We start from the raw sequence: 14,667 nt of genomic DNA on the forward strand, positions 1-14,667 counted from the left end.
CAGGAACGGGTGCCGGACAGTCCCTCCCCTGCTCCTTCCTTAGAAGACCACCGGAGGCCAGGCAGCCACCCGTCGTCCCACCGAAGCAGCAGCGTGTCCAGCTCCCCGGCCCACACGGAAAGCTCCTCAGACAGGATACGTACGTTTGTCACACAGATGAATGGTGAAGAACAAACGCACATTTGACTGCAGAATGCTGTTGTTTCTCTGTGATACCAAGACGAAGTAGAAATACGTCTTGCTGGCGATGTTCCTAACACCTCTGCTGTTTTAACATTCTCTCTCCAGCGATACACCACAATGGCATGTCCATGAACCACGCCCTGCTAGGCCTGTCCCCCAACATCCCGCCTGGGCCTAAAGAGGGAGACCTGGCCCACGACATGAGCCATGAAGCCAAGAGGATGCACAACGAAAAAGGTGAGATGGTTTTATTTAAAAGAGAAACACTTGATAGAGTGGTGTAGGCCACATGATACACAGTATACAGTTAAGGATTTCCCAATCCAAAAATGAACTGTGATTTGTATTGTTTCCTTTTGAAAGCATCAATTTACGTTTTTAAGTTAAAGACTTCTAATAAGCTTAGCTCCTCCTATTGAATGTTCACAATGTATGAACATGACAGATGTTAGGAGAAACAAGCCACGTTTGTGCTCTACTGGACCCGCACTACAGGAGGAGCCTTATAAAAGAAGTTGTAATTTTGAGAATGAAGTCTTATAAAGACTAATTATAAAGACTAAGGCTCAGCAATTTAAAGAGAGAAGAGTAGGTTTGTAAAATCAGTAGAGGCAGGAGAACACAATGAGCTTACAGTGGGTTCATTTTTCACCAAAGGCAGAACCATTTCTGAGACCATTGTTGGTAAAGGTGCTTTCAGGTGTTTCGAAGATCACACTAATTTTAACACCAAATAATTAAAGAAGAAAGAAATTAGCAGAAAACATTATTTTTGTCTGGTATATTTTCCTAGATCTTGAATAAGCCTGTGATTATTGTTGATGTTAGAAATGGGAAGGCAGGAGTTGTTTCACCCTCCCGATTTATCCCAGTTGTGTCAGTGTAACAATAAACCGAAACCACTGTAGCCATTCAAACACTCAGTTTAATATTTCTTTTCTTACAGTCTACAAATCAAACATGCACTTCAGAGGTAAGCTATACAAGTGTAAATATGAGTGGATGTTTGTAAATGTTTGGATGAAATGTTGCACACACTTTGCTTGCTGTAAAATCTCTGTTTAAGGAACTCCACAGAAACGCAGTGTTAGTATGTTTTCCTGCTGTAAATAATACACCTTTATAAAAGATTTTATTTTGGTGATATTAGACAACTTCTAAAAATGGAAATACATACTGTAGATAAGACATTGTTTTTTCACCAGAAAGAAATGTGTGTATAAAATAATGCTCAGATGTGACCTTCCTGTACACCCATTAGTCTAATTGTGTTACTGAAAATCTGATTTGACTTTTTAAATCAAAAGTTTTAGTTATATACCAAATTAATACTGCTATGTTTTACAAATATGTGGGAAATAATGAGCGCTTTGTATAATGCACTTGACTTGCTGACATTTGCTTATTCCTATAATCCTCATTAACTCTGAACTTAAAGGGAAACATATTCAAAACCTCTATCTCATAGTCTAGAGTAAATGTTTTTATTATTAATTGCCGGCATTATTTCATTACAATTTCGCCGTGCTTGTAAAGAAAAAAAGAGAAAAGAAAAAAGATAGAAATCTACTAAGCGTGGCGGATTAAATACAAAATGAAGCAAATAATAGATTTCCGTATTCTCTGTTGGTTTTGAGCGGGGCGGGGGGGCTGTGCTGGGTGACGAAGGGTGGGGTTGAGGCTGATAATGATATTAAAACCACTGTGGAAATCATTGGGCTGTATGTTCCCTGTTGGCTAGGCTGACGTGAAGATCAGTGCTAGACCTTCACTCACAGGGTGTGAAGCAGTGAATAGTAATAATTAGCAGGATCATGAGCTGAATTTATGGGTCACAAACCGTCTAACTGTCTCTGCACGTGTGTGTGTGTGTGTGTGTGTGTGTGTGTGTGTGTGTGTGTGTGTGTGTGTGTGTGTGTGTGTGTGTGTGTGTGTGTGTGTGTGTGTGTGTGTGTGTGTGTGCATCGAGCATACAGAGCACCGCAAACAGAAAAAGGAGATTTAATCAAGTATCCACATATTAAATCACCTGAATGTTTCCTCAGTAACAGAAATCTTTCTTCTTAACTGAAGTGCCTCCTCCACACTCTGGTAATCAACACAAATGAACTGTAATTTCTATGCAATATTCCAGCAGAAAGCAAATGACCCAGCAATCCAAACCAATTCGAGCTAGTTGACCCACACACATCTGTCCACAAACACGCGCCACATTATCTTTTGAGATTGTCAATTCCTAATATGTCACTGGACTTGATTAGGATTCTGAGCTCTCCAGTGTGTGCACCAGAGGTCTCGGGCTGTGGAAAACATTTTTATAAAATAACCCATTAATGCAGAGGAGTGCAACTAAATTAGTTACCAATTTGCTGAGCATGAATTAATGAAGAGAGCTTCTCTCGGCTCCCACAGTTGTAATTTTCATAATAACCCCAGACCTTTATTTGGCAGGTTGTTTAGTTTTTTCGTTTGAAGGTTTTCATTAGTCTAATGAGGACTGTGCAAGGGCGAGCAGTCAGCACAATTTACATGAGGAAGCTATCATAATAAATGAGGCAATTTGAATAACATGCACAGGTTTATGCAGCGAGATAAGAGAGATTGTAGCAGCCAGATTCAGAGGTAACCAATACATTAGAACAAACTAATAACCAAAGTAATTCCAATAAAAGCTTTAAGTGAAGGGAATAAAATTAATGATAGATATATTGAACTGTAATGATATGATACATGATGCATTAGATTAATAAAATAAATGTGTTCCATTGTTAAAGAGGGGTGAGGCCTCGCCATCCGAAGCTTTGTTTATAGTGAGATTTTTAATTAGGCTTGTTCATCGCATCAGTTTGTTTAGATAAATGAGATAACATTCCAATGGTTTAATGATATCTCTCCACTTGTTTGATCTTTATGATCCTGGCAGAGCATTAAATTAATCTCTTGCAATGCACTCTCTCAGAAGAGAGCAGTGTAGGCGCAGAGGAAGGATGCGGTGCCCCGGCTCATATGGAAGCTATTTAAATAGCCAGACACCTCAGAGACTGCCACTATAATGTCACATCACTCATATCCTATGAACATTCCTCTTCTTTTTCATGTCATCTCTGCTGATGAAGGACAAAGGCTGTTTGTTGTTGTCTAAAAAAGACCATTTCCAAAGTTGTGTCACCCAGTGCAAAGTAACCAGATGGTAGTTTTTTTGGGGCTGTTGTTTGAACTTGATTATTTTGTGTCCAAATTTCCCCGAGAAAAAAAAGGGGAGATTAGATGATGTGTGAGAAAAAAGGCTAGTAGAAAGCTAAATGTTATCTCACATGTGACTAATTGAATTGCTTCAAACAGAAAGTCTGTGGCGAAAGCTTCCGACAAGCCTCTGTCTCGTGAAACAGCAGGTAGCTGACAAACAAGGGGGACATTTGAAAGGTAAAAAAAGCCTTTGGCTGTAAACTTACTTTGGACATCAAACACTTGACATCATTTTATTTCCTCAGGGAGAAGGTGTTTGAAACACAAGCCATATGTATGTACGTTGAAGTATAAGACTTTTCTGTAAATACCATGTGGCAGTTTAAGCATTTTGCCAACAACAAATTTCCCCACTTTGCCTCAGCCCTCCCACTGCAGTTAAACATGCCACATCTCTTTTACGCAGAGCTAGAGCGCCTGACAGGAGAGGCAGAGGCAGCTACAGTATGTAAACTGATTCTGTAAACCATATTTTAAAAGCTGGTGATTCACTGGTAATGTGATCTCGGCACTCCGATGGTAAATGTTATATATCCTTGTTGACATAACAGGAGATGCACTCGTAATGTCCTCCCAAGCACAAATGGATGCCTGTGGTGTGTTATGTCACCTAGAGGTGCATCCTTTCATACCTGCTATCAACCCTTGATGCATTGGTGTGACCACAATGGACTAAGCTGATTTGCCACGCCTTTCTTCTTTGTCAGGATGCTGCCTACATGTCCAGTTGCTGCTGCACTATCCGCAGCCCCAGTTTACCGTGTGAATGATGAGCAGGTAGCAGTCACAGTCTATTACACACAGCTGCTTTGGGCAAGGACCTGTGGACATTGATGAGCTCATGTAGAGAGGGGAATATATTTTTGAAAAGATGAAAAAGTTATTTCTATCCTTTGTAGTCTTTGTTCTGCTCCTCCTTTGCATAAGCATTTGCAACGATAAAAAAGGAAGTTAGGGGACTTTGGGTCAGGCGAAAGTTTGAGCATCCATTGTGCGCTCTTTGTGGCGTAAATATTTCACTGACATTGATGGTAATCTTCCAACAGTATCATTAAAAGTTAGATATGTTCAGTGTAAGCTACTTCTCTTCATCTCCCTGACTTTAATGCATAGTGTTTTGTTCAGTGCTCCCGATGTCCTTGGCGTTGCTAGCTTCAAACACATGCTGACTACCTGACTTTCCCTAAGTCAGGAGGCAAGATCATTAGCCATCACAACCCTGAAATGTGACTTGGCAGACAATAATGCTTTATGATCAAACAACTTGTCAGTGCGTCCTGTTGAAATGAAAGAGTGCAAAAAAATAATTCAATAGAGGATCAATCAAATTTCCCCGGCCCATGTGAGAGATTGCTGATGGTGCAGAGAGGGGCTATTCCTCGAGGACATGGGAGTTCATTTGGATATTTGTTCTCCCCCTCATGAATGTTCCATTGCGTGACACCATCTCCTGCTAATCACATTTCACTGAAAAGGGGGGATGCTTTTAGGGACGTTGAAAAGAGAGAGGTTCTTTTTAATCTTTGAAATGCCTCAAAAGTGACAGAATGCTTTCTCCTGCCAAGACGTGAGCCTCGGATGGGGAGATAAATATGCTGTGGTCAGCTAAGTGTATCTAGTGAGCAGAGAGGCAAATTTAATAATGCATTATCATTCACTGGCGAAGGTGAAATCTCCCTGTCCATCAGAAGGCTGAGGCCTGTTTCATGTTACCCTTCACTGAAAATGAACAAGTGCTTTACTCAGCCATACCAGAGATGCACAGTAGGCACCGGTGCTCTACTATATATGCTGCTCTGGACTGTCAGGAGAACAGGTCTGTTATCACAGCAATCATCTCCCGCTCTTGACTGGAGACATTAATAATCACAGTCCTTATTCCTGATAAAACAGTTTTGAACAATAACCTTCTTTTTCCCTTTTTTTCTTGTTGTGTTCTCGCTCTCTGCGAACACAAGGTGCGTTTTACATATCTGAGCATCTGCTATTATGCAGATTATGGGATCATATTTACCCGAATGCCCTTGGACAACAGCATTAAACAATTATGAAGATTATGTACAATGCCGAGAATTTGCGATTCAAAACAATTCGTATCTTCGCAGTGGCGGACAGATAAGGTTGACCCTGAATATGTATTTCTGTACTTTTGGAGACATTCTGCTGGGTTGTTTGTATAATTTAATATTTACATGTAAACAGTAATTAAGTGATGCTACCGACATGCCAGGGCCAGGCTCTGCCAAGGTAAACACCGGCCCTAGTAGTTTGCCACAGTCCATCATGTTTACAGACTTGCGGAGCCGAGTGCTGTTTGTGTGCTCTTGCTTGGCAAAGCCCATAAAACACCACCAATTGGATGCCGAGTGTTGAACACAGTCACTCTTATCGACTGGCAGTCTGCTCGCCGACTTGAGGACATTGTGAGTCAAACCTTTAAATTTTCACTCTGCGATAATTACGCCGCTATACTTGAGCTTTTATATCCTTTCACTGAGAAAGTAAATCATTCCTAATAAAGAGAGGAAGAAAAGGGGGCGGAGGGAAAAGTGCTTGAGGACTAATTCTCTTCACTCCCTCCCTCTCTGCTCTCCATTCTGCTTTTTGAAAGCCTTTCTCTGAGTATTCCAGTCACCTTGACTTTGCAGCTGCAGCCTTATAGTCTGTTGCTTATCCTGCCTAACCCCAGCCTGTCAATTAGGTGTTTAAAAATTAATCTCTTTAACTGGAAATACCATGCCAGCTTTCTTCCGTCTGTAAATGAAGTGTTATTAATTCACACAGCGCAAAGCCAGTGTTATGAATAATGTTATCAAAACAGATTTCCACACGTCGCTCCTATTAAAACCCCTTAAGTATTTTTATAACTGTGAAACCGGGACTGCAAATGGATTTGCATCCATTGTTGAGCTTCTGCAGCAGGCAGCCATAGAGCAGGGGCTCCAAAGCCAGGCCTTTTAAAGTTTACATTTCCGCTTTCCTCTTTTGTTCTTTCATCTTCATTTAAAAGCAGCTCAGTATATCCAGTCTGGATTAGTGCCAGACTTCGTCGAAGCTCGTTCAGTAGCGAGAGAACAGCATAGCCTCTCCCTAAGGATTGCAATGCTAGGCAATGACACCAATGTGTCTTCCCCCCCCCCCCCTCCAAAACCCAGCATCTAGCAGCAGGCTATCTGGCCAACCACACCAAGCTAATACTTGTTCCATTAAAACCTAGTGATTACGGGGGATTTCCTCTCTGTTTGTTTGTTTGAATGCTTAATTATCAATATGTAATTGGCATGTGTATTGTGATGTTGGGTGCATATTCGGTGGCATATTTTACTGGAATGCACTTTGCTATCGGGTACAAACAGGACTCCCCAGTTACTGTCTAAGTTAAGCTGCATGAGAAGTTGCTCTAATGAATTAATAAATGCTAAACAAAGGAGAACTAAACAAAGAGTGAGAAATAAATGGCTTGATGATTAGTGGGTCAGAGAGATTAGTGGGGTATACAGTACAAATGATCCCCTTCTGAAATAGGAATGATTCAGGCAAAACACCCAATCAATAGTTGAGGCCAATTTAATCTCCGGGATTCTTCTGTCAATAAACGGACCCAGTCATCGGAGGTCAATATGCAAAGGCAATCTAAACACCTCAAAGTGCCTCACTATAATGTCCTTCTTTGAGTATTATCTCCCCGACAGTTTGGGCCCATAGTCAATATGTGAATTACAGAAATCTATTCAAGTCTACCTGGCTGTCATTTTATTTCCCTGAGCCACAAGTTGATTTTAGCTCCTCCACCCTGAGCCTGCCGGTTGGACTAAAAGCTATCTAAGGTCATGGATTAAACGCCGTGATCTCTAACCTTTAACCACCTTGCCCCCCGTCCCGTTTCGACCATTCCAACTGCGATCGTCTCTCTACAAAATGCCATTTTGTCTCCACTACTGTTCGCTTTAAGAGCTCATTTGATAGTGTACGCCGGCAGAAACAAAAGTCCTGTATGCTTTTATGCAGTCATCACAGTCAGCCAAGCCTGTAATCCTCAGAGGTCCGATAATGACATAGCCCCTGCATTTATTACATGGAGGAGAGGAGAGAGGGAAAACGCTGACTTTGAACAAATGAACACTCTGACCTTTATGCAATAAATATGACATGGGCCGCATAAAAAGACAAGATATCTTCCTCCTGAATGGAAGTCAACACAGATTCGGCTCCCTTGCCTCTTGCTCTCCCTGTTTCCATTTCTCTCTTTCTCTCTCTCTCTCTCTCTCTCTCCCTTGCTGTTTCCCTCCCTCTTTTTTCCGGCTAACAGTTACACAAATGATGAAATCGATTTGAATTGTTTGCACCGTGATGTTGCGATCTACAGTATGAAGCACAATTTGTAGTTCGTATCATTCTCTGCTCTGGCAGTGTTCTACATAATGTACACGCATGGCAGATTAGTATGGACAATCATCCGTCAGAAGTCTAATCTCCATGCGTGATTAGATTCCTTTAATTTAATCATTAGCGGGTGTTTTCTCAGTAATGAAAGCAATAGAAGAAATGTCCTTTATTCACGCCAGAAAGAGACAGTTTAAACAGAGGGAATCAACCTTTATCTCAGTCTTTGTAATCTCGCTGTGATCCCAATTGAGCATCGCGATTGTCTCCTTTTGTCACCTCAGACCGCCTCTCTGACAGTAAAGGATTTATGGTTATTTCCTCCGTGCACCCTGTCCATCTGTGGCTCTATCTTCATGTGGCCTTGAGAATACGATTCCATTTATTAAGGCAAAGCAATGGACTCATTACTTTAAAAAGGTGGCAAGAGAGGGAGTGAGAGAGCGGGAAAAGTGACACACTGAATTGGTTATTAATGGAAAGGCACAGCCATAGGGCAGTTGAAATTTAATGATATCCTACGAGAAAATATGAGGGTGTCACTCTCCAAAAAGTCATGCTAAATGTCAACATTTTAAGGTCCCGGCGCTAATTTTATGCCTGTGCACAGTAATGTTTTGGAGAGCATTTAGGAAACACGGCCCAGTGGCCAGCCTGATTATCCCGCTCACCTTCTCTCCTCTCTCCAAATGGGTTTGTGCAGCAAGCGATTTCATCTCTAAGTGAAGGGAACATTAGGGAGGGGAGAAAGAGAGAGCGATAGAGGAAAACACGCGGTTTGATTTTCATGCTGTGATAAGAGAGTGGGAGCCAAATGTTACCTGTTAATCTAGCCCAAACCGGCCGGGGCTCTTGACTTTGTCCCCCAGCAGGGATGGGGGCAAACACTCATTTTCCTCTCTCCGTGATGAAAAGGAAATTAGCTTAAATGTGATGAGGGCACATTAGTGTGTGTGCCGTGCATGTGTGTAGTGAGTGTGTTTGAGGGCTTTTTGTTTGCATACATCTGCTTGCGTGTGTGTTTTTTCTTTCTTCACAGTGTATACAGGACATCACACACACATATGCACAACATATGCATGTGATAGTCATTCTAAAGGAATTTGGCTTGTATGGATTCATCACACACATTCTCACAGTATGTCCTATAGGTACTTCAATCTAACCCTCGCCTAGTTGCATTATGTACTATTAAGTACACATTTTCTTTCAAGATGCTGGGAATCAATTATTTGTAACCTTTGGAAACCTGCTTCTACAAGTGTATATCATTTAAAAACAAGATACACAAAATAATATCAACATTTATTAAGAAAAAAACCATGACATACTCTAAGAGCTGTTGTTTAAATCTGTTTGGAGCTGAAGTTTTTTGCCTCAGACACCCTTCAGAGTGCACACATCATTTGGAAGATAAGCTGGGCTCATGTTTTTTTAAAGTGCTCAAATTGCATGCAACTACTTTTTTTTTTTTGCCCAGCTCTGCATCACTGCATTTGTACCAGAAGACAGATATTTCCCTTGACAAGATTTCTCCAAATCCGGCGCTTTAAGTGCAGGTGGAATAATGCTGTGTTAGCTGCTAATGGCTGTCCGAGAGGTCATAACTACTCCATTTGAAGGAGGCTGGTTTCTCTGCAGCCCTGGCAGGTCAAATCAAATGTAATTGTGCAGTGAAAAGCAGTGCCTTGCTTTGTGTTGGCTGTGCTGACAACCTCCAGGTTTAGCATTCAGTTATCCTGCTGGGAGGAACACAGGTTTGCAAGGACAAAGGCTTCACCTGTCAATATATCACACTGACTGGCCAGCCAAATGTACCTCTGCTCTCCCTCCTCTCTCTCCTATCTCTCTTCCTCTCTGTCAGTCTTTCATTCTCTGCACACCCATTCTATTCCAGCCTCCTCTTCCTCCACCTATCTATCCATCCATCCATCTTCTGTCTTCAACCATCTATCTCTCCTTCCTGGCATCCTTCTCGTCCTCCTCTCTCTTTGTGTGTCTTTCTGTATCTTCCACTCCTCTCGCTCACACTGGCTCCGTATGAGGACTCAGCTGAAATGTCCGCAGGGACCCAGTTTCAAACACAGGAACCAGAAACATATGGCACATTTTCAACTCCCAAGGTCAATTACAGCTATTTATCCAGAGATTGCAGCTAAATTTCCCAAGGTTTCTTCTAGATTTACCACAGATTGCAATGTGTGTCTGTCACATTTTAAATCAGGCCAGTTTCCTCTGCTTCTCCCCGTGACTTTCCGTCAAATATTTCAAAGGCTTTCAAGTGGGTTTTAGACATGTTTTATCTCTGGTTATCATGTGCCCCATCTTTTTTTTGCCTCAGCTTTGCTAGGTCCAAGTGCCGCCTGCAACACAAATCTAATAACATGTAAATTGGAGATAAGCCCAGATCCCTCCAAGTGATATTTTTTACATTCATAGTTTGTCAAGTCAATTCCTGGGCCCCTGTTTTAGCAGCACAACACATGAGGAGTGAGAAAATTAACTGGATAGGTGATTCATCATTGCTAGCACACTGTCAAGGACTCCCTCTGCAGCTATCGAGAGCAGGGTGGAGGAGGAGGATGGAGAGAGGAGGGGGGCGTTGTTTTAAATTATGGCATTTCATTCAGAATGCATTGTATTTACAGCGTCCCATTTTTATTTGTGGCTCCTATTATCCGCCGAAACAGTTGTGCATGAAATGTTATTTGTGACAGGGGTGACCTGCGAGTGTTTTTCCACACAGTATTTCATAGTCGGGGGCCTTAACTGTACCTTTAGCGTACGGTAAGCACAAGAGGCTGTCACAGCTGCTGTTGGCAGCCTTGCTAGTGGAGAAATATCACCTGGAAACAGAGTACTCCATTCCACCAGCCCCCATCACTCCAACGCCTGTCGCTGTAATTAAGTTGAAGTCAATGATTGTGGAGCAATGGTGAGAAATAAACATGCAAACACATGCCAGCATTTGCAGCCAGGCACAGAGAAAAAGAGGGGGGGGGGGAAATAACATTAGAAGCAAAGAAACCACAGATCTAAAACCGTGTTCCGCTGGAATTTACATTTGAGTTTCATTAAGCCAGTTTTGATGATATTGATTAAATTAGTCACTTATTAGCCTCCCATTTCCTTATTTTTTTTTTAAACGCCTGTATTTATGCATAGCTCCTGGTGGAAATGTTATCTGACAAGGGGTGCTGTACTGTAGTTGGAGTCTGTCGAACAAAACACGCTGTTTGCTTTTCCCAGAGCATGACAGGTTGTTTCCCCTGCAACAAAGCCATCAAATATTCTGTGTGATCCAACATTGTGTTGGAGGGGAGGCCTGCTGAGTGGGAAGCCGGAGTTTGTTAAAGCAATGATTTATGATTAATGCCAACACTAAATAAGGGACAAAGTGCCTACAGTACAAATCAATTACAAAGCTACAACAGCAGACCTTTCCCCGAGGTCTACTAACGTCTCTAGTTGTTATGCTGATTTTATTGGAGGTGGGTGAAGCATGCATATAATACATGCAATACATCTATATCAACCTGAGCTGGAGCCAACTGTAATGCTTTTGATCTTTGATTAGGTCTGTTATTGAGATAAAATGAGACTTTCATGTTGTGCCACTGTATAAGGAGAGTGCATTTTATATTTCCACCCACACGCCCACCTCAAAACGCAGACAGTACTGCACCAAACAAAACAAATTACCACAAGAGTGGCTTCTTAAAAGTAGGCAATTCATTATTTTTATGAAGTCAAATTATAAACAAATTTTAATCCATTAGGCAACCATCCATTCTAATTAATCAACAGGAGTGAACTCCATCTGAAAAAGGAGAAAGGTTGTTTACTCTCTCCACGGACCAGCGGTGCATATTTCACCATCTTTCCCCTCTCAGAGAAATAGAAAAAAATCCTCTTCAAATTACAAACCTAAACTGTGAATCCTAACACTCGACTTTTGGCGCGGAGATGTTTCCAGGGCATTTGCAGATGCTTGAAATAATCTCCAATGTTTTTGCTCAATCTGCTCTGAGGATGGGTGAAATAAATACTTTAAACTAATTAATGTAAGACCAGCTGTTCCCAGCACTTGGCTAGCGTTGGTGAATATTGATGGGAGGGAGAGGCAGGGCTGTTCAGCTCCACTCTCTGTTTGTACAAGATTCAGCCTGCCACATAAACAGATATGAATACTGGATGAGAGCAGAGAGGTGCTGTGCACAACACAGCCAGGGTTCCACATTACAAATAAAAGTTTTTTCCCCCCTTTTCATTAAATTAACAATTAAACAGCTGATGGTGCAGACTTCCTGCGGAGACCTTTTTAGTCGGTACGTGCTTAATAGACTGGCTCTCTGCAAGATGGTAACACTTGGCTTGATAAAAGCTCACTGGACAAAAACATGTGTCAGATCTGATGGGGAAACAAACGGCGGTGTCTGACATACTGTTTTAGTTTGACCAGGCTGTATCTGTGTCTGCCTCCCGCCTTCTCTCCCTCCCCTCTCCTGCTCCTCTCCCCTCCTCTGAGGCCTGGTGGAGAGGCTGGACAGCAGATGGCAGGGCCCTACCCCTCTGCCGGTGATGAATGGAGGATGATGTCATCTTAGGTTTTGACAGGCACCCGTGCGTGCGTACACAAAGGAAGCCCGAGCCTCTGGGGTCGAACTGCGGGCCTGCTTCTGATTTTGGAATCCACATGACATATCTTAAATGGGGGGGAAGCTGGATTTATGTCCCGGTAGATATTGTTTAACCCCACGCGCAGGCCTTGTGAAGAAGCAATACAAAAGGAATCTCCAAGGGGACTAGTCAGACCACTATATTTCTGAGAGGAACGCTGGGATTGGCTGCAGCAGATGTCAATGTCCACCAGTCACTGCTCTGGTCAATTCAAGTCAGAGTCAATATGTCAGCATCGCCAAAAACGACTCACTTATTCTACCACCTAGTTAGTTGAATTTTCTTTGAATTATGAATCAAGTTCCAATGTTATTGTTTTTCTTTGCAGAGGACAACCCAATGTGCACCCCGACAGCGAGAGAAAGCTACGAGAGGTTGTCATTTGCTGGACAGGCCCTTCCTCCGGGCTTCCCCTCACCCTTTCTCTTCCCAGATGGCTTGTCGTCAATAGAGACTCTCCTCACCAACATACAGGTATTGTCCAGTGATGGTTGTGATCTCATAACAATACAGCTTTAAAAGGTTTTGACACGACTTTCAGCAACTTCTGATGGTTTATACAGTAAATGATCTCGGCACTGTATTTAAAAACGTATTTGGCAGAGGTACAGTACATGTTGTCAGTCTCAAGGAAAAGCCTGTCAAAATTCCCAAACAATAATTGATTCAAGCTGCTATGAGTAAATTGTACATGTGATTGGGGCATTTTGGAATTCTGATGTCAGTTGTTTGCTATTGAACATGGACACAATCCCTGTAATATGTCTTTGTTGCAACTTCCCCTTGAGGGCGCCAAAGTGAAACATCATTTCAAACATCGCCTTAACGTAACTATAGGTTACTTACGTAACCCCAGTTCTCAGAGTAACATGTAGTGAGACACGTATGTGCCTGCAAACCCTGACTCGTATAGGCCAAAGCAATCGCTTCCACAATCCAGTGGGAGAGCCGTTGCTTGGTAACGGGCTTGCCCTTCTGAGGGTTAGCCCAGGATATGAAGAGTTGGTCACTACAACAAAACTCTTTTGACCTGTCCATATAAGTGCGTAAAGCACGAACTGGACAAAGCAAATTCGGCCGCTGTTCCCCGGAGGAACACAGCGGCGGAGGAAATGCCTCAATGTCAATTGGGGTTCATGAACCAACCACCTTAGGTATAAAGGCAGGGTTGGGCTTCAGCAACACTCTCGTTTGCCCCGGGGCAAACTGAGTGCACGAAGGATGTACAGAGAGCGCATGAATATCACTGACTCGCTTGGCGGATGCCAGGGCCAGTAACAGCACTGTCTTCAGTGACATGTGCTTCATGTCAGCTCCTTCCAGGGGTTCAAATGGGGTTCGAGTGAGCCCATTTAAAACCACTGTCAAGTCCCATAAGGGCACCAGTGACCTGGAAACAGGGAGGAGCCTGCGAGCTCCCTTCATAAAACGGCAGACCAAAGGATGTTGGCTAGCCGTCTTACCCTCAAAGCCCACATGGTTTGCAGCAATAGCAGCCAGCTATACTTTGATCGTAGAAAAAGCTCTGTGTTTATCAATCAGGTCCTGTAGAAATGATAAAATTACCCCAACAGGACATTGAAAAGAGGTGTGCCCTTTTTGAAGGCACCACTCCTCAAACACCCTCCACTTACAGTCAGAGAGAGACCTGGTGGAGGAAGCTCTTGCACTCTGAATAGTGTTTATCACCTTCTGCGGGAGACCCACTGTATTCAGATTGTACCACTCAAGGGCCAGGCCCATAGTGCCAGGCGCTCCGGGTGTGGGTGAAAGATCGTCCCCCCCGCCTGAGACAGTATGTCCCTGCGTAGGGGGAGCTGCCACGGCTGTCCGCACAGCAGCTGATAAATCTCCCCAGCCAGTACATTGCAGGCCAGTGCGGAGCTATCAGGATCAGTGTGTGGCGCTGTTCTCTCACTCTGGCCAGAGTTGGGGGTATCAGAGCCAGGGGTGGGAACTCGTACAGGAGGACCGGAGGCCATACGTGCGCGAGCGCGTCCACGCCTAATGGTGCGTTTAGATCGCGCATTGAAAAGAACAGCTGACATTGAGCATTTTCTTTTGATGCGAACAGATCTACCGCGGCTCGGCCGTAACGCACCCGCAGCTGACTCACAATCATTGGATGTAGAGTCCAGTCTGCATATAGTGGTGCACCTCTGGACAGTAAGTCTG

General features: G+C 43.1%; 1 protein-coding gene across 1 annotated transcript in view; it reads left to right on the plus strand.

Annotated features, from left to right (window-relative positions):
• Positions 1-14,667, plus strand: part of LOC104962237 (dachshund homolog 1-like) — a 61,015-nt gene that overhangs the window by 32,793 nt on the left and 13,555 nt on the right. Inside the window, exons 5-7 of the mRNA XM_010790660.1 lie at positions 1-139; positions 289-420; positions 12,821-12,966. Coding sequence (XP_010788962.1) covers positions 1-139; positions 289-420; positions 12,821-12,966 — 417 coding nt within the window. The remainder of the gene's footprint in view (positions 140-288; positions 421-12,820; positions 12,967-14,667) is intronic.

Source organism: Notothenia coriiceps, unplaced genomic scaffold (assembly GCF_000735185.1).
Source record: "Notothenia coriiceps isolate Sejong01 unplaced genomic scaffold, NC01 NC01_scaffold00034474, whole genome shotgun sequence".
Classification (NCBI taxonomy): domain Eukaryota; kingdom Metazoa; phylum Chordata; class Actinopteri; order Perciformes; family Nototheniidae; genus Notothenia; species Notothenia coriiceps.